Below are 27,408 nucleotides of genomic sequence, written 5' to 3'. Positions count from 1 at the left end.
TGTTTTACTAGAATTCATTTCTCATACAGTGGACCCTTTCCTGTATTCCTATGCACACAGTGCTCAAGCACATGTTCCAAGCCTCTTTCCCGTCTTCTTGTGTGTTTCCTGTGTGCGCCTTTCTTGGCTGGTTTTTTCTTAATACAAGAGGTGGGAGCTGACGGCAAATTGAAGTTGCCACGCCAGCTTGCTGTGACGTCATGAATTTCGTCAGTTTACTCAAGCTAAGTTCGTTGTTTACCTTGAAAGAAGAACTACACTGCGCTTTGAAATAAGTCGAAAATCAGCCAGAGAAACGAGAATACACGAAACGATTGCCGCACTAACAACTGCACTTTATTGTTGCAATAAACCCGCGAAGTCTCATGATGCGCATGCACCAGCAGGTTAGTGTACTACAACGACCATCTGTTACACACGTTAGCACTGAGAATTACTATCGCAGTCACGCTCTAGATTCAAAGGCTCCTTTTCATTTTCAGGAGAGTGGTAGTTGACTGATGCACATGTCCTTGTTCGTCTTAATCACAGAAGCTTCAATGATTTCGTTAGTAAAGCGTTTTTCCTGTGTACTCCTTGTATGCTGCGCACGGGTTGCTTTCGCTCGATTTCTCTTACTTCATTTTATACCAACTTGCACAGCACTTATCCTTGTGAGCTTTAAAGGGTCCCTGAAACGGTTGGGATAAATTTTCTAGGCGCGTAGGGTACAGCTACAGTGGAACATCAGCGCCACAATTTAAGCCAAGTTAATATATACCTATATAAGAGAGCTACGAGCAAGTGCAGTGTACCCTTCTCCTGAGCCCTGCTTTTTCTCCTCAACTCTTTCGCCAAGTGATCGGGGATAAGCTCCACCTTCAGTGGCTCTGCGTCATGATGTGACGTCGTATCCTCCACTTCCGGTTGTCTAGGAGCCAGCGCGTGTGAAGCCTCTCCAACCTCTCTGCTAGCCGCTTGGCCGTCGATTCCCGCGAGAACGATCCAAGCGGCCTGGGTTACGAGCGCTTTGTAGCAGCGACGAGTGTGTACGATATTCCGGTAGCCGAAGGCGAGGTGGGCGTTTTGACAAATGGTTGTAGCGTAAGCTAAAGCCCGTTTATACCACTACTGTTCTGGCGAAAGGGCCTTAGCGTAAACGTTAGCGGCCTGAGAAGCCTGCACGGTGTAGCAACCTGGTGGTCCAGAGTTTAACCATCCAAACAAAGAACTACTGTTGCTGTAACCAAGTGTAAAACATCCTAATCGTTTAAAAGGACAACGTATTCACGATTGCGCTCCTGCAGCAGATGTATACCAGCAGGAAAATAGATTTACTGCCATCTTAGCTCTGTGCCACAAGGTGGCGGCACCGTGCAGGCCGTTTCCGTTGGCACCTGTGGCCCGGCAAAACGCCCATTCCGCTCACATTTGCGTTCACCGAATACCGGACGGGCTAAAGCTCTCAATTACGGTAGTTACCCTCCGACGTGAAATGACAGCCGCAAGCGCGCAGGTCGTGGTGCCGATCGGATACTGACAGTCCTACGCGCGGCGGCCACTACGCTCCTTTGCTGCCTTGCAGAGGGACACTATGTCGCAGCTTGACATATCGCCGATCGCTACACTTGCAGACCACAACGCAACAAGGGCGAACCATGGTGCACGCGGCAATAAATTACGAGACAAACACTGAACGCCCAGCTCGTGTCGGTACGGAGCACGTTGTAACACGAGCAGACGACACTTGCTGTGTGCCGGAAGTGCTGGAGTGTATTGAGAAATTGTTCTTGTGTATTCTCTTTCTGTTACTATCTTTTATACAAACAAATTAACCCACTTTCCAACTATCACGAGGAACATTTGTTCACTATAAAGTTGGGAAAATTATCTATGACGCGATCTGGGTAGCCAATTTCATAGCTCGCTCAACTGAAATCAGTTGGGCCAGCCGTGGCAGTTCGGATGGCGCGCCTGAAAACTGGCGGAAGCGGCGCCGCTGTAGTCGGCAGCAATGCATACTTTTAAAACCTTATAATAAATACACGCTTTACAGGGACTGCTAAAGTGTGGCACTCAGGGATCAGAAGGACCTAGCGTAACGACTCAGTACGTTTGTACATAATCATCAAAATCGTTTCAGCGTCTCTCTAAGTGAACCAAACGTGCCCCTTCCTAGCGTGTTATGAAAAATTGTTTGTAGTAGAACCGCCGAAAGGCGACAAAGTGCTTTAAAAAGTTGTCACGTGCGTCATACGCACGGAAGCTCCGGAAGCTCTGCGCCGGTACATTGTAACTGAATATCGGCGTAGAAATGTTGAAGTTTAAGCTACGGAAGATTGGCTGTAAATTTTAAGCCCAGTGACTAACAATGTTTTTTCAAGCTTCATTTCTTCCAAAAAACATTGCAAAAGACGACGGTGTTATATAAGGCGTCGCTGCCTACCGCAGCGCCATGAGCGGGCGCGCGCTTGGAGCCGCCCGAGGGGGAGGAAGAAGATGGAATAAACGCAGAGGATGAGTAATGGCTTCATTTCTGTCGTACTGAATAATATGCACGATATAACATAATTGGCGACGAGGATTTAACAACCCATGTGCTACCGGCTTCCCCTTCATCTGTGCCGTCGTTTGCTGCATATCATCCTCTACGATGAGTATTTCGGGGCTACATCCGCCACCCCCGTTCCTGTCCTCACCTGGAGACCCAGTCATCCCATGGGAGCAATGGATTCAAGCGTTCAAGAACTACATGGTGGCGTCGGGCGCCTCCGACCTACCTGCCTTGCGTCGGAAGGCGATTCTGCTCAACTGCCTGGGCTTGGAAGGACAACGCATCTTCCAGACCCTCACGTCAGAGGACGATCCGCGCTTTTTGGCTTCGAGCGCCACCGGAGGGACGTTGCCGACTCCTGCCACAGATGAGTTTGCCTGCGCTGTTGCGACACTTGAAAGTCACTACAAGAGCTCTGTCAATGTCACCGCAGCGCGTCACCGTTTCCGTCGGCGTGCACAAGCCCCAGGTGAGACTGCGCTCGATTACGTCACCGCACTACGAGGTCTCGTAGGAGCTTGCAACTTCGGTGACGTGGCAGACGACATGATGCGCGACCAGCTTATAGAAAAAACTAATAGCGAATACTTGCGTGAACGTCTTTTACTGGAAGAGTCTCTTACGCTTTCTCGGGCCCTTACCATTGCGAGACAGCATGATCAGGCGACTAGAGAAGCGAGAGAACTTGCACGACATGAAGCACAAGTGCATCACGTTGAAAACACGTCAAATATGCGAGAAAAGCACTGTGGCACGTGCACGTGCTATAAGACGCCAACTGAAAGTCGTCGAGCTCTGAAAGAGCAAGAATGTTATCGTTGTGGCTATTTGGGCCATCTGGCGAATAGCCCTCACTGCAAAGCTAAGACACATAAGTGCCGCAGATGTGGAAAGACTGGCCATCTGGAAAAGGTGTGCAAGTCTTCCGGAAAGTCTGACAAGAAAATTCAGCATGTCACAGAAGGCGACGCAGATACAGCTGACACGGACGATCACATAAGTGTTTGTCACATCTGGAGCCGTAAGAAGGGCATTTATGCAGTGTTGGAAATTGCAGGAATTTCCGTATCGTTCCTGATTGACACTGGATCATCGGTTTCAATCCTAGCCGAAGAACATTACCGACGTCATTTCGATACTGTATTTCCTCTGACATCAACCTCCGTCCAGCTGCTCGATTATTCTAAGTCGGCCATTCCTATAAAAGGATGTTTCATTGCTCCAGTTTCATTTCATGGCCGATGCGCTTCTGTCCTTCTGTACGTTGTGTCGGGAGGAACAACAATTCTTGGTTTAGATGGCATCGCGGCTCTGGATATGAAGATTCAAGGGTCACCTCTCAGGTGTCTGCTAATGACGCAAGAAACTCCTGTGCTCCCTCCTGAATTACGTTCCGAGTTCGAGCACTTGTTTGAAAAGCAGCTAGGAACTGTCAAAGGTTTCACCCACAAGGTCAGAGTTCGCGCATCTGTGCAACCAGTGGCCAGCAAACTGAGACGACTACCACTCGTCATTCGTGAGCAAGTCTCGGCAGAACTACAAAAATTAGAAGCTCAGGACATCATTGAGCGCGTCGATTCTTCAGAGTGGGTCTCGCCAGTTGTCGTAGCCAGAAAAAAGGATGGCTCGATTCGCATGTGCGTAGACCTACGAGAGCCAAACAAAGCTATAGTAGTGGACAGTTTTCCCCTGCCACAAACTGAGGAACTTTTGAACAGCTTGGCTGGTGCACAGCGATTCTCCAAGCTCGATTTAGCTTCTGCATACCACCAGTTACCACTAAGTCCAGAGAGTCGTGATCTCACGACGTTTATAACGCACGACGGACTATTTCGCTTTAAGAGGGTGTGCTTCGGACTGGCATCGGCACCGTCAGCGTTTCAGAAGATGATGCACATGATTCTCCAAGGATGCAAATGCGTCTTGTTCTACATTGACGACATAATCGTGTACGGACGCTCCAGAGAGGATCACTTGGTCAATTTGCGCACTGTTTTGAAACGGCTCTCTGACGCTGGTCTCAGGCTCAACTATAAATGTGTTTTTGACGTCACTGAGTTGACTTTCCTGGGCCATGTTGTCAGCGCAAAAGGGTTATTCCCACTGATGTCATCTATCGAGGCGATAACCAAGGCACCATCACCTACAAATATTAATGAACTTCGCTCGCTGCTGGGCCTCGCAGGCTTCTACTCCAAGTTCATCCCGCATTTTTCTGATGTTGTGGAGCCAATGCGTGTTTTGCTTCGAGGAAACGCGCCTTTCGCTTGGACTGCGGCAGCCCAAACCGGCTTGGAGCAGCTGAAAACGTTGATAACATCTTGCGAAGTTCTTCACCTTTTTGATCCTGAGTTACCCGTGTACGTTACAACTGATGCCTCGGGATACGGATTAGGTGCTGTACTGCAGCAGGATAACGGAACATCACTGCAAACTGTCGCGTTCGCCTCACGCACTCTTCAATCGCATGAACGGAAGTACTCCGTCGGTGAACGTGAGGCCCTTGCCTGCGTCTGGGCTTGCGAGCACTGGCACGTTTACCTGTGGGGCCGACCTTTCACCTTGCGGACAGACCACGCTGCTTTGGTTACGCTCCTCTCAACGAAAGGCACAGGTCACCGTCCGTTAAGGATTGCGCGCTGGTCATCACGGTTGCTGTGCTACAACTACACCATGGAATACAGGAAGGGTAGCGAAAATGTCGTGGCTGACGCACTCTCCCGGCTGCCCGTACAGAGTTTCATCCAGGATGCACCCGCAGAAGAATTTATATGTCTCTTGTCCCCAGTAGTTACCATGCAAGAGCTTCAAGAAGCAAGTGCCGCCGATCAGGCTATCTCTCAAGTTAAGAAGTTTCACACTACTTCTTGGCCTGACAAGAAATCCTTGTCAAAAGAGCTGCTACCTTACTTTCACGTGCGATCTGAACTCTCTGTTGTTAGCGACATTCTTTGCCGGGGTGACAGGATTGTCGTGCCTTCCGCTTTGACCCGCCGTCTTATGGATCTGGCTCATGAGTCACACCCAGGAATTAGTCGTACCAAAGCTCGTCTTAGGGAGTCATATTGGTGGCCGTGCATGGATAATCACATTGAAGAACTTGTACGCACATGTGTAGCCTGCCAGTCATGTGACAAATCAGCGCGTACATCTGCAGCACCAATGCAACCCGTGACTTTTCCCGAGAAAGCCTGGGACAAAGTTGCTATCGACATTGTGGGACCTTTCACGCAAGCTCCAGCTGACTGTCGATTTGCCATTACGCTTATTGATTATCACAGCAAGTGGCCAGAGGTGACTTTCGTACGCGATGCGACCACGTCTACAGTGACCAAATTCCTACTTGAACTTTTCGCAAGAGAAGGATATCCACGTGGTGTCGTATCCGACCATGGACCGCAATTTTCTTCAGCGAGTTTTGAAGATTTTCTGACAGAGCGCGGAATCGCCCATTACTACTCTTCTGTGTATTACCCGCAAGCTAACGGCTTAGTGGAAAGATTTAACAGGGTATTAAAGTCCTATATTCAATTAGCCCTGTTAGAACGTCGTGAGATAAGAACAGCGATGTTCGATTACCTACAAACATATCGCTGTACGCCTCATGCGACTACTGGTGTTGCACCCGCTATTCTTCTTCATGGACGCCAACCTCGCACCAGACTTGACATTGTGGGATTTCCTGCCAAATGTTTCACCGATGACCCTTCAAAAGCACTACAGCAGTTGAGAGAGCACATCAAGAACAAGCAACTGACGTCGAAGCGCTACACCGATCAAAAACGCGGTGCCAAGGAACCCAACTTCGCCGTGGGTGACTACGTGCGGGTTAAATTACCTGCAGTTCATGGGAAGTTATCTTCACAGTTTTCTGCGCCCAAGAAAATTATTGGAAAGCGCGGACCCGCCTCTTACCTATTGGAGGATGGGCGGGTGTGCAATGCTTCCAAATTAGCGGCCGTTCACCCTGAAGCTATCAGCAGAATGAAATTAGGTACCACTGCTGTCATGACCTGGTCACCGGCATCCGATCACCCAACTAGTGCGGCTGTAAGCAATTCATCACAACCTGGCACATCAAGCGCAGATGAGGCACCCCTGATTCCTGAACCACCTGCTGCAGGGCGCACGCAAAAAGCTTCAGGTAATTTGCCAAGTTGCGAAGAGCGCGTGAGGAGAAGCGCCCGCAACAAGAAGACACCAAAGAAGCTGCATGATTACATCAGGAAGTAACGGACAATTTTTTTTTTCTTTCACGAGGGGATATGTTATATAAGGCGTCGCTGCCTACCGCAGCGCCATGAGCAGGCGCGCGCTTGGAGCCGCCCGAGGGGGAGGAAGAAGATGGAATAAACGCAGAGGATGAGTAATGGCTTCATTTCTGTCGTACTGAATAATATGCACGATATAACAGACGGCTTGAATGATATATCCACCTGAGAAGCTTCGAGCCTCTGTTTACTTGACAGCAGGAGTAATATTCACATACTCTGAATGTACAGTGCATACAACCACATTATAGGGATGTCTCAGACAGTGTTAAATGACATGAATTACAGTGTTTAAGAAATACAGTGTTAAATGACATAAAACGCAACTTTGATCAACTTAAACTCTTCATTTTTCAGCCAAACTACCGTTCAACATACCTGCAATCATGCCTCATCCACAAGTTCAAGACATTGCAGCCAATATGCATAAACGTTTTAAAAGGAGCTTTAGAATGTATTCGCTGTGCTAAATTTCAAGCTGTAGGCAACAGCACTTACTTTGGTTGATTAATATTTTTTTCTTCCTTTCTTTCCTTTTTTTCTTTCTTTATTTATGTATTCATTTATTCCAGTGTAGAAATTTTCTTTCGCGAGCACTGTTTCCTGCCATTCCTTCTACTATGTCTGTCAGAGACGCGATAGCCCACGATCACCGGCGAAGCAGATAATGGAAGGGGTGCTGTGTACGCCGTTGACACGCCAGCTGACACACGGCCGTGTCACCGGCCTTGTGCAGAGCACTTATTTATTCTCAGTTCTACACCCTCGCCGTTAACACACCTTCGCTCGTTGCCACAGCCACCCGCCTTACCACCACTTCCCTTTAGAAGAACCCCACTTATATATACAGTGGCGAGGAAAGCATATGTCGTCTTGAAAAAGACAAGTCCACTTCTTGAAACTTGGCCATCGCTTTTAGCTTGTTCTCGTTTTGCTCATCGTCATAAATTTCCAATGTTATATAATCCCGATGGTGTTGTGATGTAGTCTTCAGCGTTACACTGCAGGCGACATGAAATAAGTGCGGTTAAACAATACATTACAGGAAAGAACAGTATCAACCATGGGTCACTAAAAAGAAAGGAAGCGTTCTGTAATTTTCGTTCTCCAGTTTAATTTTATAGTTTCGAAGTTCCGCAGCAAGACTTGAACATTGAGTTTTAACATTTGTTTACCAAGAATAACACGAGAAAACGGAACTTTTCAAATGCCAGCATTACGTCCGTTATATGTTTTTTTCCATGTTGTTAACTATGAATGTAAGGTTACCTTCCCTCAAGATCTTGCCTGTACTTTTTTGCAGTGTACGGCTTACTAAATTGAAATAGAGTGCCTGATGCATAATTTGCGTGTATACACCAGCTCAGTTCTGCACCTTAGTGCACCCTTTAAATCACTTTCCGATGAAACCACGTTCTCCCGTTGCAGCAAGTGTTGTCGGAAGCGCCAGCACAGGATCGTCGCGGTCATGGCTGTGGTAACTGTCACCCTGGTCCTGCTGTTGCTCGCGGTGCTTGTGACCAAAGACCGCGTCGCCCTGCCGGGATCTGAACAGGGGAAGTCTGCCGCCGAGGCCGACGACCTGGCGGGTGCCCACATCGCCAACGAGAACACAGGCGACACGCCGAAGCCGGTCTTGAGCGAGGAACACTTGCGAGAGGCAGACGTCGCGGAAGCGGAGGATTCAGCAGACTCCGAGCCTGAAGAAGTAGAGGAGCCGGAGGATACTGCAGGTGGAGCAGATGAGACGATGCCGAATCATCGTGCCGAGAAGTTGCACAGCGCCTCTGTCGGCGGGTTGGGTACAGGCGACTTCGCGCCCTCGCGCATATGGGTGTGTAATGTTCTCGTACGTAATACTACCTTATAAGTCGTTGTTGTCGGGCTAAGACCCTTTAACGTGAAACTATGCCATTATATTTTTACCCCAATGTCCTGGCGTCAAGTTTACGTAACCGTCGACTTAAGCATCGGGCGATGACCCGCAGCGTTGTTTGAACAACCCAATCAGTCTCCTCGTTTGTAGGAGGTAACCTTTGATTGATTTCAAAGCGAATACCATTGTCTAATGTGACAGGTTTTCTTACCTAATTGGCTAACAAGAGGCGAGGAACACTCAGAGACGGGGAGAATTTCGGTGGGGCCAAGCGACAGCGTTAAAAGTAAACAACTAAAGGAGGAGGCAAATCGCAACCGTCTGCGATTTGCCCACTCCAGGTTGCTTAGCTTGCGGTGACTGGTTGAAAATAGCGCTGGTGTGAAACTGAAAATGATCAATGTTGCTGAAATGAATCCTCAGCGAAGTGTTGCCACAGTGATGTTACACGGCCACGAAAAGGATGTATTGCACGCATATAAATTCGTTCTCCCCAGGAGCTCCGAGCAGCCAGTGACAAATCTATCGTACGGCAGACGCCTTTTATTCCTATCGGAACGGGGCAGTCTATGGCTATTGCGAAAAAAAAAACTAGGCTCTTTGAGGAATTATCAGCCATTCTCGCGGATTTCATTGGCCTTAGCAAGGTTAGAAAAAGTTGTGAAGCTTATACACTACTCACTAGCGGTCGTGTTGCCCGATACAGCGGTCTTTCTGTTAAGATAGAATACGGGTTAGGATTTCTAATCCATAAGGAAATAACGGGCAACATTGAATAATTCTTCAGCAAGAATGAGAGGGCAACAGTCATCGTCATAATGCTGAATAGGAGGTGTTGGATAAAGGTGTTACAAGCCTAGGCTGCAACTTCGAGTCATGATGATAAAGAAATGGAACAGTTTTTTGAAATTGTTGAATTAGCAATAAAGAAGCTGCGAACTAAGTCATCAGCAACTTAATGAAGAAGCGTGGAAATGCAGGCCAGAGAACAAGCAATTGGTAACATCGGTATCGAGTCTAGGGACGCTAGAGGGGAGACGATAGTAGCGTTCGCGGAATGGAATAGACTTCGAATTATGCCCACGTTTTTCAGCAACCGTAGAAGCAGGAAGCGAGCCTGGAAAAGCCTTAATGGAGAAACAAGAAATGAACTTGATTCCATACTCTCTGCCCGTACTACTATTGTGCAGCATGTATAAATATTCATTAGGCTTAAGGGCAAGAACCATATGTCAGTGGGATAAAGGATTTTGTCAATTTCAATAGATAAAGAGTAAAATGAGTCAAGAAAAAATACGCCTACCTTGACGCAGAGAGAGTAAAACTATGCAAATTCTGGCTGGTGATCGCAAGCAAATATGCAGCTCTAGAACAGGAAGTTGAAAACATCATAGAGGTATTGAGTTAAACGATAACTAGGCTGATTTCAGAAGCAACAAATGAAGTGGGAGATAAGGCAACAAGCCGACCAGTAGGTAAGATCGCTCACGTAACAAAGGAACTAATAAATAAACTAAAAAGAATGAAAGGGCCTAAATTAAGAAATCAGATAGAATTCGCTGAACAGTGTAAACTAATCATGAAGAAGCAGCAAGGGATATTCGAAATTATAACATGAGAACTGAAGTGAATTGACGAAGAAGTAAAAGATGCCCGCAGCATAAAATCAATCAAACGAAAAGTTTGCATAGGAGACAGCAAGATGTATGCACTGAAAGATGAGAAGGATAATGCCATCAGCGATTTCGGTGATGTAAAACCAGTAGGAGAATTTATACTGACCTGTAGAGTAACCGGAGCAGCAACGCTACCTTCATTTGAAGTAGTGATGAACAGGGTACAGAGGCTCCTATCAAAATTTGAAGTTAGAAGGGTCTTGCAAGACGTGACCCGGGGAAAAGCCGCAGGAAAAGATGAAGTAACAGTCTATTTAGTCAAAAATGGAGTATAAACCATGCTTGAAAAGCTTGCGGCTCTTACGCAATGCCCTACGGCTTAAAGTGTTGCAGAGAGGTGGAAGAATGCTAGCATTATACTAATCCATAAGAAGGGAGACATTAAAGAATCGAAAAATTAGAGACCCATTAGCTTGCTTTCAGTACTGTCAAATCATCAAGACAATTGCCAATAAAATCAGGGCAACACGTGGTTTCAATAAACCAAGACAACAGGCTGGCTTCTTAAAGGGATATTCTGCAATGTATCAAATTTCATGTCACTAATTAGGTAAGTGAGAACTGCAGAGTACAATCAACCTCTGTGTACGACTTTCATAGATTATGAAAAGGCATTTTATTCAGTAGAGATCCAGCAGTCCTAGATGCATTGCAAAATGAAGAAGTACAAGAAATATCTTAGGAAATTTTTTAGGAAACATCTGCAAAGATTCCACACCTACCTTGGTTCTCCACAAGAAAAGTAGAAAAAAACTATCAAGATAGGGGCAAGGCAAGGAGACACAATCTATTCAATGCTATTCACTGCATGCTTTGAAGAAGTATTCAAGCGATTAGATTGGGAAAGCTTGTGAGTGAGGATCAACTGCGAATATGTCAGCAACCTTCGGTTTGCAGATGACATTTTCCTGTTCAGCAACACTGAGGAAGAATTAAAATAAATTAATGAGGACCTTACCACTAAACTGTAAGAGTAGGGTTCAAGATTAGTATGCAGAAGACAAAGGGAATGTTCAATAGCCTGACAAGGCAACAACTCATCATCACTAGTCAGCCTCCAGAGTCTGTGCAGGAGTATCTTTATCTAGGTCAATTACTCACAGGAGACAGTAACCATGGTAAGTAAATGTACAGAAGAACAAAATTGGTTGGAGCGCATACGGCAGAAATGACCAAATCATGACTGGGAGCTCACTACGGTCGTCGGAAAGAAAAGTGTACAATCATTGCATTTGACCGGTGATAACATATCGGACAGAACCTCGGAGATTAGCAAAGAGAACAAGTTAAGGACAGTCCAAAGGACGATGGAATGAAAAATGTGAGGCGTACCGTTAAGAGATAGGAAGGGAGCTGTCAGGGTCGGCTAGCAAATAGTGATAGCCGATATTCAAGTCGACACTAAGAGAAAAAAGCTGCGCAGGCCATGTTGTGCATAGGGTAGATAACCGGTGGACCGTTAGAGTTACTGAATGGCTGCCAAGGCAAAGGAAGCGCAGTCGAGGAAGGCAGAAAATTAGGTGAGGAGGTGAAATTACGCAACTTTGAATAAGCTAGCGCAAGACGGAGCAATTGGAGATCGCAAGGAGAGGCCTTCGTCCAGCAGCGGACATAAAGATAAGGTGAAGAAGAAGATGATGATGATGAGTGCGTACAGGTCCCTTTGACGTAGTGAGCATTCACAAATTTCTGAAGTTTGGTGAAAGAAAGGCGAAGTGTGTGCAGTCATAAAGCTTGTGGCCTGTGGGGTCTCTCACACCCGTGCTCTTGGGATAAAGGAACGACAGTACACACTAGTGCAAACAATCACAAGGGCATTTATTGCACCTTTCATAGATCAGTGCCTGCTAGCCGAGGTGCTATCCACAAAACATGCCGATGGGCGCGCGACAAATATAGAAGTCTGACTCACCGCGACCGGAAGCGAGCGAATATGTTCGCCCCATGCTGGATCCCAACGCCTGGTCCTTCGCGTGTATGGTCACGCGAATCGTGGCGCGTTCGAAGGCGGCCACGCGAGGCGGTCCCGCAGAAGCATGGGTCGGCGCGTGGGACGTCCTCGCTGTTAGCCGACCCGCTGGAGAAGAGGGTCGCTCCACGCGCGGCACGGCACGTCCGTGCCGCTTGCTTAGGGCATTGGGCTTTGCAGGTTGCTATCCTTCCCATTAGAATTTGGATCGTCGACGTACTAAGTGCAGCCACTAGAAGTGCCCTCTTCTTAGTAGAATCCGAAATGGCATTAGCTTCAAAATACGCTTCCACTTTGATGAGGTAAGGCTTCCACTTATCTGCGACGTCGTCGAAGTTCGGAAGCATGTAGGAGGCCATCGTGGTCAGCTGTACGGCTGTATCCAGGTACTTAGCGTTGGTTTCTACCTTGACTGCGTGGGTGCCTTCCTGGCTCGTCGCCACTGTAACATAGCAGCGGCAGCGTTGCTGCCTTCATGTAAGAAGGGAGACGTTGACGACCCAGTGGTTAGCCGAGAACAACGCACAAGAGTTTAATGCACGTATATATTATGCAAAAAGGGGAAAGGGAAAATGAGGAGTGAACATAGAAAAAGAACGTGGCGCCTGCGCATTGACAGCGCGCACATGATGCGGCGGTTTGATACCACATTTTACAACATTTCTTCTCTCTTAAGAACACTGCACTGGCTTGCGGGATCTTGTGGAGCGTCGAACAGGTTGCATGGTTACTTGGTCTGCCCCGGATGCCACGAGTGTTGGAACAGGCACCTGGTAATCCAAGTTCCGAAACACTTCTTGGGGTGAAGATTCTCCCGCGTCGTCGGAGCTCGCGGATGGCTCTTGGCAGAGTGACGGTGCGCTCTGAGTACTGTCTCTGCTGGTCTAGCCTGGGTGGGTTCCTGGTGGTTCATCTGGAGAATATTCAGTACGGGTGCGCACTTGGTCGATGTGACGCCGCACGATTCCTTGAAGAGTCTCCACTGTGACCATCCGTCCTCCCGATGTCTCTGTTACCCGTCCTGGTATCCACTTACCATTTGACCCGTAGTTGCGGACATGTACACTACAGTCTGTTGGAGGCAACGACTCGTCGTGTTCCTTTTTAGAATTAGACGCAGTCGCCGCAGGGAAGCAGGTGTCCAGGCGGGATCGTATCTGGTACCCCAGCAGCATTTCCGATGGCGACTTTCCGGTTTTCTGGGGGGTCCTTCTGTAATTAAGCAAAAAGCGCATAAGGTTATGCTCCACCTTTCCGCGTCGCATCTTCCGGAGACCATCCTTGATTGTCCGTACTGCCCTCTCCGCCGCTCCGTTTGATTGCGGGTGATAGGGGGCGGTTCTTAGGTGTGTAATGTTATTGCTGTCAGCAAACGTTGCAAATTTCTGGCTGGTGAACTGTGTTCCATTGTCGGATACGAGGGTTCTTGGCACCCCGAAATGGCTAAATATATCCCGTAGGCAGTCAATGGTGGCTGCCGAAGTATCCTGGTTCAGCGGCACTGCTTCTATCCACTTAGTGTGAGAATCTACTACCACGAAAACCATTTTACCCTCTATTGGTCCCGCAAAGTCGACATGAACCCGCGACAATCTCTCCTGCGTTTGAGGCCAATTTAACGGCGGGGCCGCTGGTGGCATAGGCAGATTGGCAATACAATTCTCGCATTGCGCTGCCATGAGCTCTACTTCGCGGTCTATTCCTGGCCACCAAAACAAGGACCGCGCCACTGTTTTCATTGCCGAGGACCCCTGATGCGTTTCACGCAATAATTGTAGCAAGAGCTTACGCGCTGCGACAGGTATGACGACACGGTGTCCCCAATAGAGGAGCTCGTGTGCCAGAGATAGCTCCAACTTGCGATCAGCAAAGGGGACCAAGGAAGGGTCAAGTCGTTTTGCGCCTTTCGGCCACCCGTGTAACACGTTTTGCTTTACGCGAGCTAAGGTTGAGTCATTAGCGGTCAGCTCCTTCAGCTCACGTGTTGTGACTATCCCTTCATCCAGGCTTTTCAAACAGGATACGTACTCTTCAGGGTCAGGTTCCGTAACGAGATCGGAGCCCTGCAGTGGCATTCTGCTCTGTGCATCCGCATTCAGTAGCAGTCTTCCCGGAGCATATACGAGCTTGTAACGGTAGCCTCCCAGGTAGAGGGCCCAGCGTTGGATGCGAGCTGCAGCCATGGCAGGCGTCTGGCGGTCGGGCCTCAGCAGTCCTAGAAGTGGCTGGTGGTCGCTAACCAGGACGAACGCTCGACCTAAAAGATAATCCCGGAACTTAGTCACCCCAAAAACAAGTGCCAGTGCTTCACGTTCTAATTGAGAATAATTTCTTTCGGCTTTTGTCAGGGTTCTTGAACGGAACCCGACTGGTCTGTTGGTGCTTCCAATTGTGTGAAAAAGAACCGCGCCTATACCACGAGCGGATGCGTCACATTCCAACTTCAGCTGCCTCGATGGATCAAAATCAATATGCACAAGGACCTCGGCGTCCTTAAGATGCTGCTTTGCCTTGCGAAATGCAGATTCCTAAGGACGCCGAGGTCCTTGTGCATTTTGATCCATCGAGGCAACTGAAGTTGGACTGTGACGCATCCGCTCGTGGTATAGGCGCGGTTCTTTTTCACAAAGTTGAAGCTCGCCCACCACCGGCAATCTTCCATTGTAGCAGGACAGCTTCATGTGTGAAGGTTGCAAGCTTGGCCAGCATTTGTGATGTTTATCAAAAAGCTGTCGCGATATTACGCACACCGGGGAACCGGTATCTACTTACATGGATAAATCCACGTCTCCCCAACTAAACGTTCGTCTAATTGGTGGCTGAAGAGCATTCTTTCGTGCTGACGCCAACGTGCAGATGTGCGCACTATCGCTGTTCTCCTCTTCTGAAACGGCGTCTTCCACCGCCAAGGCTTTCGCGTGATGGACTCGCCGATTGCTGGGAACACCGTTACCATTGCGGCTGCGACACATTTTTGCCAAGTGACCCCTCTGACTACAAGAGTAACAGAGGGCTTTAGCCCATCGACAGCTGTTGCTGTCGTGTCTAAAACTGCCACACCTTCCGCACTCCAGTCGCCCTGCGCTTTCCGTGCTTGATCTCGATGGTAGCTTGCGATGTGCTTCCACTTTAAGCACAGGCGGTACGTCTGCAGACATTGTCCTTGCGTCTTTTTCGGCAGTTTCAGCGACTATTGCTATCGACTCCGCTTCCTCCAGCGTTAATTCCTTCTTTGACAGAAGTTGCTTTTGTACAGCGATTGAACGCACGCCACAGACAATTCTGTCTCGAAGTAGCCAGCTCAGCGAGTCGCCAAAATTGCAATTGTCTGCTATGCGCCGAATTGCAACGAAAAAATCATGAATGGATTCATTCTCCTGCTGACAGCGGTTGAAAAACTGGAAACTTTCAGCGATTTCGTTGCGTTTTGGGTCATACTGGTCATTCAATACCCTGACTACTTCGTCATAGCTTAGGGCATTGGGCTTTGCAGGTGCTATCCTTCCCATTAGAATTTGGATCGTCGACGTACTAAGTGCAGCCACTAGAAGTGCCCTCTTCTTAGTAGAATCCGAAATGGCATTAGCTTCAAAATACGCTTCCACTTTGATGAGCTAAGGCTTCCACTTATCAGCGACGTCATCGAAGTTCGGAAGCATGTAGGAGGCCATCGTGGTCAGCTGTACGGCTGTATCCAGGTACTTAGCGTTGGTTTCTACCTTGACTGCGTGGGTGCCTTCCTGGCTCGTCGCCACTGTAACATAGCAGCGGCAGCGTTGCTGCCGTCATGTAAGAAGGGAGACGTTGACGACCCAGTGGTTAGCCGAGAACAACGCACAAGAGTTTAATGCACGTATATATAAAGCAAAAAGGGGAAAGGGAAAATGAGGAGTGAACATAGAAAAAGAACGTGGCGCCTGCGCATTGACAGCGCGCACATGATTAGGTGGTTTGATACCACATTTTACAACACCTACAAAGTATTCACTAAGGTAATTGCAAATAGAATCAGGAACACCTTAGACTTCCGTCAACCAAAGGACCAGGTAGGATTCCGTAAAGGCTACTCAACAATAGACCATATTCACACTATCAATCAGGTGATAGAAAAATGTGCGGAATATAACCAACCTTTATATATAGCTTTCATTGATTACGAGAAAGCGTTTGATTCAGTCGAAACCTCAGCATTCATGGAGGCATTGCGGAATCAGGGTGTGGACGAGCCATATGTAAAAATACTGAAAGATATCTATAGCGGCTCCACAGCCACCGTAGTCCTCCATAAAGAAAGCAACAAAATCCCAATAAAAAAATGCGTCAGGCAGGGAGATACGATCTCTCCAATGCTATTCACAGCGTGTTTACAGGAGGTATTCAGAGACCTGGATTGGGAAGAATTGGGGATAAGAGTTAATGGAGAATACCTTAGTAACTTGTGATTCGGTGATGATATTGCCTTGCTTAGTAACTCAGGGGACCAGCTGCAATGCATGCTTACTGACCTGGAGAGGCAAAGCCGACGGGTGGGTCTAAAAATTAATTTTCAGAAAACTAAAGTAATGTTTAACAGTCTCGGAAGAGAACAGCAGTTTACGATAGGTAATGAGGCACTAGAAGTGGCAAGGGAATACATCTACTTAAGACAGGTTGTGACTGCGGATGCGGATCATGAGACTGAAATAATCAGAAGAATTAGAATGGGCTGGGGCGCGTTTGGCAGGCATTCTCAGATCATGAACAGCAGGTTGCCATTATCCCTTAAGAGAAAAGTTTATAACAGCTGTGTCTTACTAGTACTCACGTACGGAGCAGAAACCTGGAGGCTTACGAAAAGGGTTCTAATTAAATTGAGGATGACGCAACGAGCCATGGAAAGAAGAATGATGGTGTAACTTTAAGGGATAAGAAAAGAGCTGATTGGGTGAGGGAACAAACGCGAGTTAATGATATCTTAGTGGAAATCAAGAAAAAGAAATGGGCATGGGCAGGACACGTAATGAGGAGGGAAGATAACCGATGGTCATTAAGAGTGACTGACTGGATCCCAAGGGAAGGGAAGCGTAGCAGGGGGCGGCAGAAAGTTAGGGGGGCGGATGAGATTAAGAAGTTTGCAGGGATAACATGGCCACAATTAGTACATGACGGGGGTAGTTGGAGAAGTATGGGAGAGGCCTTTGCCCTGCGGTGGGCGTAACCAGGCTGATGATGATGATGATGATGATGAATTATTAGGCAAAAGGCGTCGAAAAGAAAAACAAATATTATTTGTTCCGTCTAATCTTCCATATCAGTGTGCGCACGTGCTATCAGATCGGGAGTTTTCGTGGTTTTCGTGACGTTGCGTGATAGACAGGTAGCCCGAAAAATTTTGAGTGGTCGTGGAGCGTTGAGTGCATAAATGGAATGAAAACAGTTTCAAATAGCGTTAGGTTACAGCGCCCTGAGTTCGTTCATACTTGTGATTGCGTAAAAAAGATGCGAAAGAATATAAAGTTGCGACAGGAAGTATCGTCTCTTCCCTGAAAAAATTAAATCTGAGATTTTACGTGCCAAAATTATGACTAGAGTATAAGTGACGTCGGATTATTTTGACAGCGTCTGGTTCTTGAGGTTTTATCGACCGATTTTGCATTTCGCCCCCGTTCGAATGCGCCCGCTGCAGACGGGGTCGAGCCCGCGACATCGAGCTCAGTGGGGCAACGCCGTAGCCCCTGGACAACAGTGAATGACCTCACTCTTCTGTCAATTCGCTTTCGTTTAGACTAAAATATTCGCTACTATAAGTGCCATAGGAAAGCTGCTATTGAGACACCACTGGGGTCGGCGATGTAAAAGTAGTGCTTCAGAATCTCCCTGTGCCTTTCTTTAGTTACGTTGGAGAACAAAAAGCCTTATCCTATAGCCTTCGTTCTAAGCAGATGCTTCCTCGTACAATCGCAGAGATTCCGAAACCAGCAAGGCTTTGCAATGTATGTTCCGTGTTGGAGTATGTAGAATAAGCGATATATAAACATAAGGCGCTCATAAGGTACTCAGAAATAACGTTTACTTAACTGACATTAAACCCGGCTTCTGTAAGAAGCGAGCGACAGATAGCGGCGACTTGGTGTAAGGCGTTTACCTGTCGTGAAGTTATCAAAAATCATAGTCGCTCACTGTGTGTCCTTTTTTTTTTTTCCGAAGAGGAAGGCGGTTTGTGGACAACCTGCCTTCAGATTCTGCTCGGGGGGACCAGTAGAATTCTACTACAATGGCAGCGGACAATCGTGCATGAGGCTGTCGCCCCGTGGACCAGGCCTCTGCAATCGAGGTCGCAATCGGTTCACGTCCATGGAAAGCTGCCGACGACACTGCGTGGACAGGAAAGCGCCTGCACCAGAGTGCTACAAAAAAGCCGTTCTTGCAGAGTGCCAGGCGTGAGTCATACCACGGTGTTTTACTTGGGAAAAGAGCATACGCAGTCAGTTACTCCATAGGGTTCGATTTTTGTTTTCGTGATCTCGAAACGCTTGTTTAATGCAAGGGAATTATTTAGTTACCCAGAAGAAAGCGCCCGAAGGGACCGCACAATTCTTAGGAGATTCAGATCGTCCGTCATAGAGGAACATACGTATGTTAGGATTTCATACTTTTCGCCAGCAATCTCGGCGATCATGCTGAGCGGCACATTACAGCGAGCTTTGATCCAGAGATCCACAAGCAAGGGTGCTACAACCGTTAGAATGAGGGTGTTCTGAGGTCAAAAGGTAGGCGTGGGAAGCACGAATAAAAAAGGGAACGATATGGAGTTACATTTTTAGTTCCTCCTCCTCGTGTGAGCTTCGTTATACCTTTTTCGTTCTACGACTTATCCATGGAAAATGGAAATGCGCAAGTGTAGAAGGACCGATAGAAAAAAGTATTCTTGAATGTACCAAGGTGATCTGACTACCAAGTCCCAAGGTACCGAGGTATCTTCTTCTGTGGACAGAAATACGTAAGACGGACTGGCAGATGCCTAAATGTCAGACTGCCATTACACTTTTCAGGCTGCATTTTCAGGCCATTGCACATCTCAGGCTGCAGAAAGATGGAGAACGGTCTTGCGCACTGCATTGCAATCAGTGTGGTTACGCTCCGCTATTTCGTCAGACTGCGAGTGTTGCAAATCATGCGAGCAATCACGAAAGGTTGATAGTTGAAGCCGCAGTTTATACAGTGAAGGGTGCTTCTGTGCGTAAGCCCTTGGTTAGCTTGTTAGAAATAGAACTAGAATAGCATAAATGCGCAATGGTGCATTCTCCTGATCTTCTTTGATTTTTGCGAGAGATTGAGACATGCTTTTCGTTTTTTGTTAAACCATTTTATGGGCTTTTTATTGATTGTGTTTTTTCAACGTGACAACGCGGCACTAGGATTTGCGTTCGTCTGTTCTGTCTTCCTATCGCACGTGCGCTGCCGCTTACTTTATTTGTTTACTTATTTGTGTACTTACATTCACCCAAGGCGCTGTTGTGTATAGGCGAGTGTTTAGACTTGAAAAAGTACAGAACAATACAGTGTCACAAATTAGAAAAAAATAGCAGATGCACACCGCATGAGTAGGCACAACTGTGCCTAAAACTTTTTTATTTTTGAATGAACACTATATGGTATGCGATGTCAGAGCGCGGAATGATAGCATCGGCGCCAATCCCGTCTTACGTGAATTCAATGTTCGGGTTTGCGACAAGTATCAGCAAAAATGATGCCTCGAGAGGTTGCCGCGCTAATATCGAGGTATAGCTCAAACTGGTATTGTCTTTAGTGCCCATTTAACATTGAAGGGTTAGCAGCTATTTTATGGCCCGGCGTGTCTGCTAGCGTCATGTGAAAATCACTTACAGAGATGACCTGGCCGCAAGCACACTTTGCAGTTGCACCCAGTCAAGTGGCAATGTCTCCACTGTTCACGTGGTGCACCTAGGACACAACTACCGAAGTGATAGCATTTCTCTGACTCTTTCGCTCGTTCTTGTGGTCGACGCATCTGGCCTTCTTGGAATTTCCCATTCGCGATGCGTCCCACGCAGGCATGCCCCTTTCGCCTTGCCGTCTTCGTCATGCCGCTGTCGTTGTAGTCGTCATTGTCACATTGTGGTCATTCTGTTCTCATCTTGTCAACTTCGTCATGCTGCCATTGCTGCAACATGGCTGTCATGGTGTCGTCGTTATTCCGTCGTCGTCAGGGCGTCGTTGTTACGCTGTCGTCGTCGTATCGGCATCATCACGCTTTTGTTGCGACGTCATCTCCGTCATCAAATTCCGTTGGCGTCATGCCTTCTTTAATTCGGCGTCGTCATGAGAATGTTGCAGTGATTTCTCATGAACGCCGTCATCTTGGAATTTTTCCTCACGCATCGCACAATAAACATCTGCACGCTTCAACAGTTTTAGTCCACAAAGCTATCGCTCGACTTGGACAACAATCAACCGACGGTTTCTGCTGATGTTTTTTCGCCAAGCATTGGAAAGTAATGACTTTGCTTCTGCCCGCCACCAACTCTTACCCTGCGCACACGTGTAACTTTCCTCCGCAACTTGCTGATCAATAGTGCAGCAATGCGTTGTACATAGTGCTGATCTAGTGCTGACAGCAAAATTGGCATGCTCTATAAATTAAGGCTTACTACCAAATACTCGAGCTATGAACATAAATACGTTTTTCGTGGATGTTCCTTACTTCTTAGTGCCGTTACGGTATGTCCGCCACCATCCATCGAAACCTACGAACAATATTATCAATGCGCTGAAGGTAATGAGGCTTCCTTTTAACCGCTTCCTAATAGGACACTCTCATGACCACATGCAGACAGCAGAAGCTACCAGTGGTATTGTTTTCACCTTGACTACCTGCCTTCTTCGTCAATTTTATGTTGGCATGCTGACGCAGGCGAGACGTCACCGAAACCTGGTGGTGGTACGTCGACGGCAAGGGGTGCCGGCGCTGGCGCTTCCCCGAAGGCCGCTGCCCGTCGCTGGACGCCGACGTGTTCCGAACGTCTCTCGAGTGCGTCCGCCGATGCACGAACGGAGGTGCGCCACCCTGCCGCGTCCCGAGAGCGGTCACGTGCGAAGTGAAGCAGCTTCGCTACGGCTACATCGCGGATGCGCCGGCACACGGCGCAAGAACCAGGCGCTGCCGCGAACTGCCCTCTGCTGGTGGCGGAGGCGAACGGCAACATTGCCTCGCAGGCGCCAACAGGTTTCCGACCATGGAGGCCTGCTTGAGGAGCTGCGTGCGTGCTCGTTCCTAGCGTGCGCACCTACGGGTGTGAGGTGGCGCAGGAGGGGGCTCGAGCAATACAGACATTTCACCCTCGACGTCGGTTTCGTTCCTGTCACTTAGTGATTAGTTCATATGCCCAAATAGTGCGCCTGCTGTCCGTAGGGTTAGGAGTTACAGTAACTATAAGGCAATAACACCAGCACTAACGTTGACGCCCGACCTTATGCAAGAATGAGGCTCAAGTATACTCATAAAGAAAAAAGTCAATCTATGATACAACACATCGTAGGCTAAGTGTATGCTATGTGCCTGCTTAGATGCTATCATATATCCCTAAATCTAATTTGGGGCCGTTGAAGTATTGGAAATAAATGCGCGAATAAATTACCACTGACGCTCCTGATAAGGCAAATTCAAAGGCAAGCTGCATAAGAAATTAAACTGCGAATAAATGTCGACCCAATATTGTGACTTCTTTTTTACTTCATTGTTAAGGCTACTATTCACAGACCAAGAAATTCACCCTCCATTACCATACTCCCTAATGGGAAATTTGAGCACTGCTTTACACGTGCTTTTATTTCGCGATACAGGGTGTTCCCCATAACTTGAGCCAAGAATTTAAAAATGAAAGGCGCGTCGTAAGCGAATGGAACCGTCGGGATACTATTCGCAATAGCCTATAGTAACTCAAACAATTTTTTTGTTTTCCCCATTACTCACTAATTAAGTCTAATTACCCAACTTTATAATATTGGGCGGAGGACCCCATGTATACTACGCAGATTTTTGAGCCCCTTCAGAAATCACCGATCGAGTTGTTTCCTTTACGATACTTCTCACCCAGTCATTTTTCCGGGTTGCAAATAATGCCCGCGAAATATGCAAAAAAAACAAAAAAAGAAGCCACGAGACGGAGTGCTTGCGCAGTGGTATCGCGCTGCTCTCAAGCGTGCGTTCGGTGAACAAGGTAGGCTCCCGTCGGATGACGACGATAATGCATGTTGGTGACCGAGCGCTGCCGATGAGATAAAAATGCCCTGCCGCTCCCTCGTCGCTAGTCACGATGCAGCCGACCTTGCGTGATTGCCTCGCTAACCGGGACATCGTGTGTGGGTGACGCGCGTGCGCGATTCACAGCAGCCGCACTAGACATCTCCGCTGATGCAGCGTTCTTTTTTCTTTTTTCATATGTGGCATGGGTGGACGCGCTGGCCGCATGCCATCGGTAAATAGACGACGGCGCGCTATTCTGGCGCCATGTCCTAGGGGTCGTCGCTTCATAGCCCACCTTGCTCGGCACTACGCTTTTCGTTCACGCTTTCGCCGTACCCTCCTCCTCCGCTTTCCTCCTCATTGTACCGCTGCACGCTTCTCATCCGTTCTCCGCCTTGCGTCCTATGCGCTACCACCGCCTTTCATGCCACACTGCGCTCCGCGTTCGCTCTTTCATCCTTCGCTGTGTTCGTCCGCTTGGTTACGCCGAGGGACAACGGCGCTAAATGCAGCAGCAGGCACCTAATAGCCCTCTAAAATATAGTTGAAAAGTGCAAGAGTTGCAATAGGCGAGCATTTTCGCAATGCTATAACAAAGGAGCTCCATAATTTAAATGTGATGAGACGTGCATTCGCATGACACGTAAGGAAATATTGATTGACAAGTGTTGTATATGTATTATGAACTTTGGGCGAAAGTTCTTTTGTTTAGTACAAAATTATTTAGTCCACCTATCGAGAAGAACGCTCTTGTCGCATATTTGAGGATGTTTCCGACGACGCCCTCAATTGCCTTGAAGTTTGTGTACTTATGTAGCATTTTTTTTTCCAAGAAGCGTTTTCTTTTGATGAAACAATAGGTGACACACCCGCTGTTTCATAAACTACTATATGGTTAACGGGTCGTCAGCAAATTACCGCTGGTGCAATATAAGCTTCGACATACCTAATTTCAAACCTATTTGTCAAAGCTTCTGTCGCTCGTGAAAACCTACGCGTCTCGAGCAATTCATGGGGAAATATCACGAAAGTGTCGCTGAAGGTTACCGTCCAAGAATACTACCGCTGGAGCCACCATGGCTTTTCAAAGCAGCAGTCGACATTGCCCGCAAGTGGCATTGGGGGTTGAGGTCCACCACTGGAAAAGCTGACGCCGCCGTCGACTGGACGTGGTATGAGGGACCGCGTGGACGCAGCAGCCGCATCGGCTGCCTCGGAAGCGCCGAAGCGAGCCGAAAACGAAAGTTAAAAATCCCACCAGTGCTGCGGTTCTGAATAGGTGACGAAAGGTTTTGCCGCTTCGAATGTCTTCCTAACTACACTGGAAAGTACTATAATACGTAGTGGCAGCCATTGAAGGCGCCCAACATAGTAGGCCACAGTGCCGGACGTACGGAAGGGAGTCCGGAGTCACTTTCACACGTATCCGCAAGACAAGAGGCTGCGGGAAGCTTCAATAGTGAAACTTAGAACCGGAAGCGCCATCGGCTACAACACGGGTGTGATGGGAGCACTTCCGCGAGTATAATTTCCTCTATGGCATCGGGGCTGTGACGCTCACGGTTAGTAGCAGAAAGCGCGCACTGAGACTTTCGCCCGCTCGTACTGCCCGGCTAATGTAATCAAGCTTCGGCCTTTGGTCTATGAACTTATTGATGCTAGATAGTGCAAAGTTCACTGGGACGGGAAGGCAGTGGTATGAAGCACATTAAAAAGAAGTCATGGTATATGCTCATGTTTGCGTTCGCACCAAACATTGAATGTACTGAATTAAAGAAAAGAAGCAGTGAGAAATTGCTCGCTGAGAAGACCGACAACGTGCAACGCTACTTCAGAAATAATGATATTGAAACGTCCAAGAATCAAGAAGAAAAAAAAAAGTTTGAAACGTTAGGATGACACGTACATCACAAGTCGCCCTCGTAGGCGTTGAAGTCCCTAGTTACAACGAAACTATTTATGAAGAGTTCTGATAATCCACGCAACAATGGTTGATTATGTGACGCTCCGTGTTGCTCCGCTCTTCAGGAAGACCTCCTCCAAATGCAGGCATGGTGCAGCAAATGGTACATGTCCCTCGATGTCAGTAATTCTTCTCACGTGTGCTTTCGTCAACGTCGTAATTATGTAGTACCATCTTACTCCCTTAACAACTGCACTTTAACAGTGTGAAACATTTACATACCTAGGAGTGCATATATCCAGTGACTTATCTTGGACCCATCATATAAATCAGTTAACTAATTCCTGCAACCGATTACAAAGTTATCTACGCCGTAACTTGTCATCAGCACCTCCCTCAGTCAAACTACTAGCATATAAAACCTTAATCCGAACTAAACTAGAATATGGTTGTGCTATTTATGACAACCATCAGGTTAATATGATTAATACCATTGAATCGGTTCAGAACCGAGCGGTCAGATTCATTCTTTCCGACTACTCATATAACACAAGTGTTTCAGCCTTAAAATCCAGGTTGTGTCTTCCCTCGCTCACGTCCCCCCGCGGAAGTGCTCGTGTTCTTTTATTTTTTAGGTTCTTTCATTTACAGCCCACAGGTAACCAGGTCATTATTCGAGCCCATCGTTTTTCCCGTCACACACGTCCGAATGCTGTGTATTTACCACGCGCCCCTTCCACTACGTATCAACGTTCTTTTTTTTCAATACACAACCCGTGAATGGAATGCCCTTCGTTCTGACATCGCCCTCATCACTGACATTTCTCGTTTCGAAGCTGCCATCGAAGACCATCTTACAAGTCGCGTAACCTAACCAGACACGCCGTTTTTTCGATGTGCCCACCCCTCACGTAATGTCCTATTCAGGGACCTTTGAGGTATAATAAATGAATAAATGAATAAATAAATGTGCTGTCAGATGATCATATGCTGCGGCGTAAAGCTCGCGCCACGAAGCGATAAATTGTGCATGGGCATGCATGAAGACGCGCAGTCGGTCGCTGCGAGCCGCGCGATGGCTGCATTGAGGCTTCATTCTGTTGTTCTTGATTGAATTATACAGTCAGCCCACTATCAGAATATATTTTACATAGTTTGCTTCCAGCAAATGCCTAAGTTTCACTCAAGGAGCTGGTTCGGGGGACTTCATTGCGGCGACTGCGCAATGTGAGCCGTCACTCTACGTATTTATTCTGTAACCATTCTGTTAATGTCTGTAAACCATTTTGTGCCTTATTTTTGGCTAAGATTATTACTTTGAAAGTGAAAGCTTCCCACTTTTTGAGAGTACTTACAGAAATGTCCAGGAAGACTCCCGCGTAGTGTTTTTATTGAGCGCCGACAGCCAAACTACGCGTTATCCCTCATACTGCGCATGCGAGCTCGGCGCTTCCGACAGATGGCGCCAGTAGTGTTCACGAATAGTTCTATCATACCGTGGTTGGCTTGGGCAGTGATATACGTCAGCTGACCAAGATCATGCTCTATCCTGCTTGAACAGCGAAATTTTCAGATCGTGCTGAATACGAATATTGAAGAAAAACTGCCTGCGCATATTTTCAATTTCTAAACAACGGGAAATACCTGGCTGCGTGGATTTGGTTGGTCAGAAAAAGATGGCTTACGTGAGTTGATACATGTAATGTCGTAAACAATTAGATGTCTAAGTCAGCGTAAAAGACGCGAATTACTGACGAACATATGGAAGGAGGAAGTACCTGGTGCACCATGAATAACACAATAATAATATAAAGGGACGCCAGGTCACCACATTCCCGTATATATATATATATATATATATATATATATATATATATAATTATGGGGTTTTACGTGCCAAAACCACTTTCAGATTATGAGGCACGCCGTAGTGGAGGACTCCGGAAATTTCGACCACCTGGGGTTCTTTAACGTGGACCTAAATCTAAGTACACGGGTGTTTTCGCATTTCGCCCCCATCGAAATGCGGCCGCCGTGGCCGGGATTTGATCCCGCGACCTCGTGCTCAGCAGCCCAACACCATAGCCACTGAGCAACCACAGCGGGTACCACATTCCCGTAGTTTCGCGTTTATTGAAGGATTGACGTATATTGCTAATGGGCCACACATTGTTAAACAGGAATGCAATTGCGGCGAGATGAACCAAATAATAAAGCAATTTTCCTAAATCGAGGCGACTTAATCGTAGGTTACCTTAGTGGAGCATGCTAATTGGATGACTGGAAGAAACGGTGCAGAAACCATGTTCCGCATGCGGTTTTTTCAGGATGTAGCACGAGTGCGAAACAGGCACGGTCCTTCTGCAGCCTGTTAAGGTTGGGGTAGGGCAAGAAATAGATGGTAGCTGAAGAGAATGAAGTGGTCGCTGCCCAAACTTTCGCCGGTATTGGTCTAGTCATAATTCCGAGCATTTTTACCAGCGTTAGCCCTGGGCACCGATAGACTTACACTGCTGCCAACTCGAGTGGGATGCTGGGGGTACGTAAGGGCGGATAGTGCTAAGTCACTTATGGGCAACGCGAGTTTCCTGCCTTTCTGATCTTGCCCGCGTTGAAATCACCTGCGATGACTAGGGGCATGCCGACCGTAATTTTTACTGTTTCGAGAATGACCTCAGCGAATATGAGTCACTCCCCATCAGGGGTCCATTGTAGATGTTTTGAACGTGCATACGTCGGCTATTCCTGCGGTTGGGGAGTATTTCAACGAACATGTCTTCTATTTCTTGAGTTAGATTGAGATCAATAGCGGTTGCCGTGGATTCTTTGTGGACGAGGATGCATGTGACGCGCCAGTGCTGATGCGCGGAAGAGCTTCGTAGTTCGGCATCTGTGTTTACATATCGTCAAGCTATGACAGATGGCCTTGGGTTC

General features: G+C 47.5%; 1 protein-coding gene across 1 annotated transcript in view; it reads left to right on the top strand.

The window, feature by feature from the left end:
- LOC142592649 (uncharacterized) overlaps positions 1-21,663 on the top strand; it is a 44,829-nt gene extending 23,166 nt beyond the window's left edge. Inside the window, exons 3-5 of the mRNA XM_075704208.1 lie at positions 8,233-8,638; positions 18,512-18,744; positions 21,240-21,663. Coding sequence (XP_075560323.1) covers positions 8,273-8,638; positions 18,512-18,744; positions 21,240-21,603 — 963 coding nt within the window. The 5' untranslated portion in view covers positions 8,233-8,272 and the 3' untranslated portion in view covers positions 21,604-21,663. The remainder of the gene's footprint in view (positions 1-8,232; positions 8,639-18,511; positions 18,745-21,239) is intronic.
- Positions 21,664-27,408: the final 5,745 nt, after the last annotated feature.

This window comes from Dermacentor variabilis, chromosome 9 (genome assembly GCF_050947875.1).
Source record: "Dermacentor variabilis isolate Ectoservices chromosome 9, ASM5094787v1, whole genome shotgun sequence".
In the NCBI taxonomy this organism is placed as follows: domain Eukaryota; kingdom Metazoa; phylum Arthropoda; class Arachnida; order Ixodida; family Ixodidae; genus Dermacentor; species Dermacentor variabilis.
This window is presented reverse-complemented; position numbering and strand designations above follow the sequence as displayed.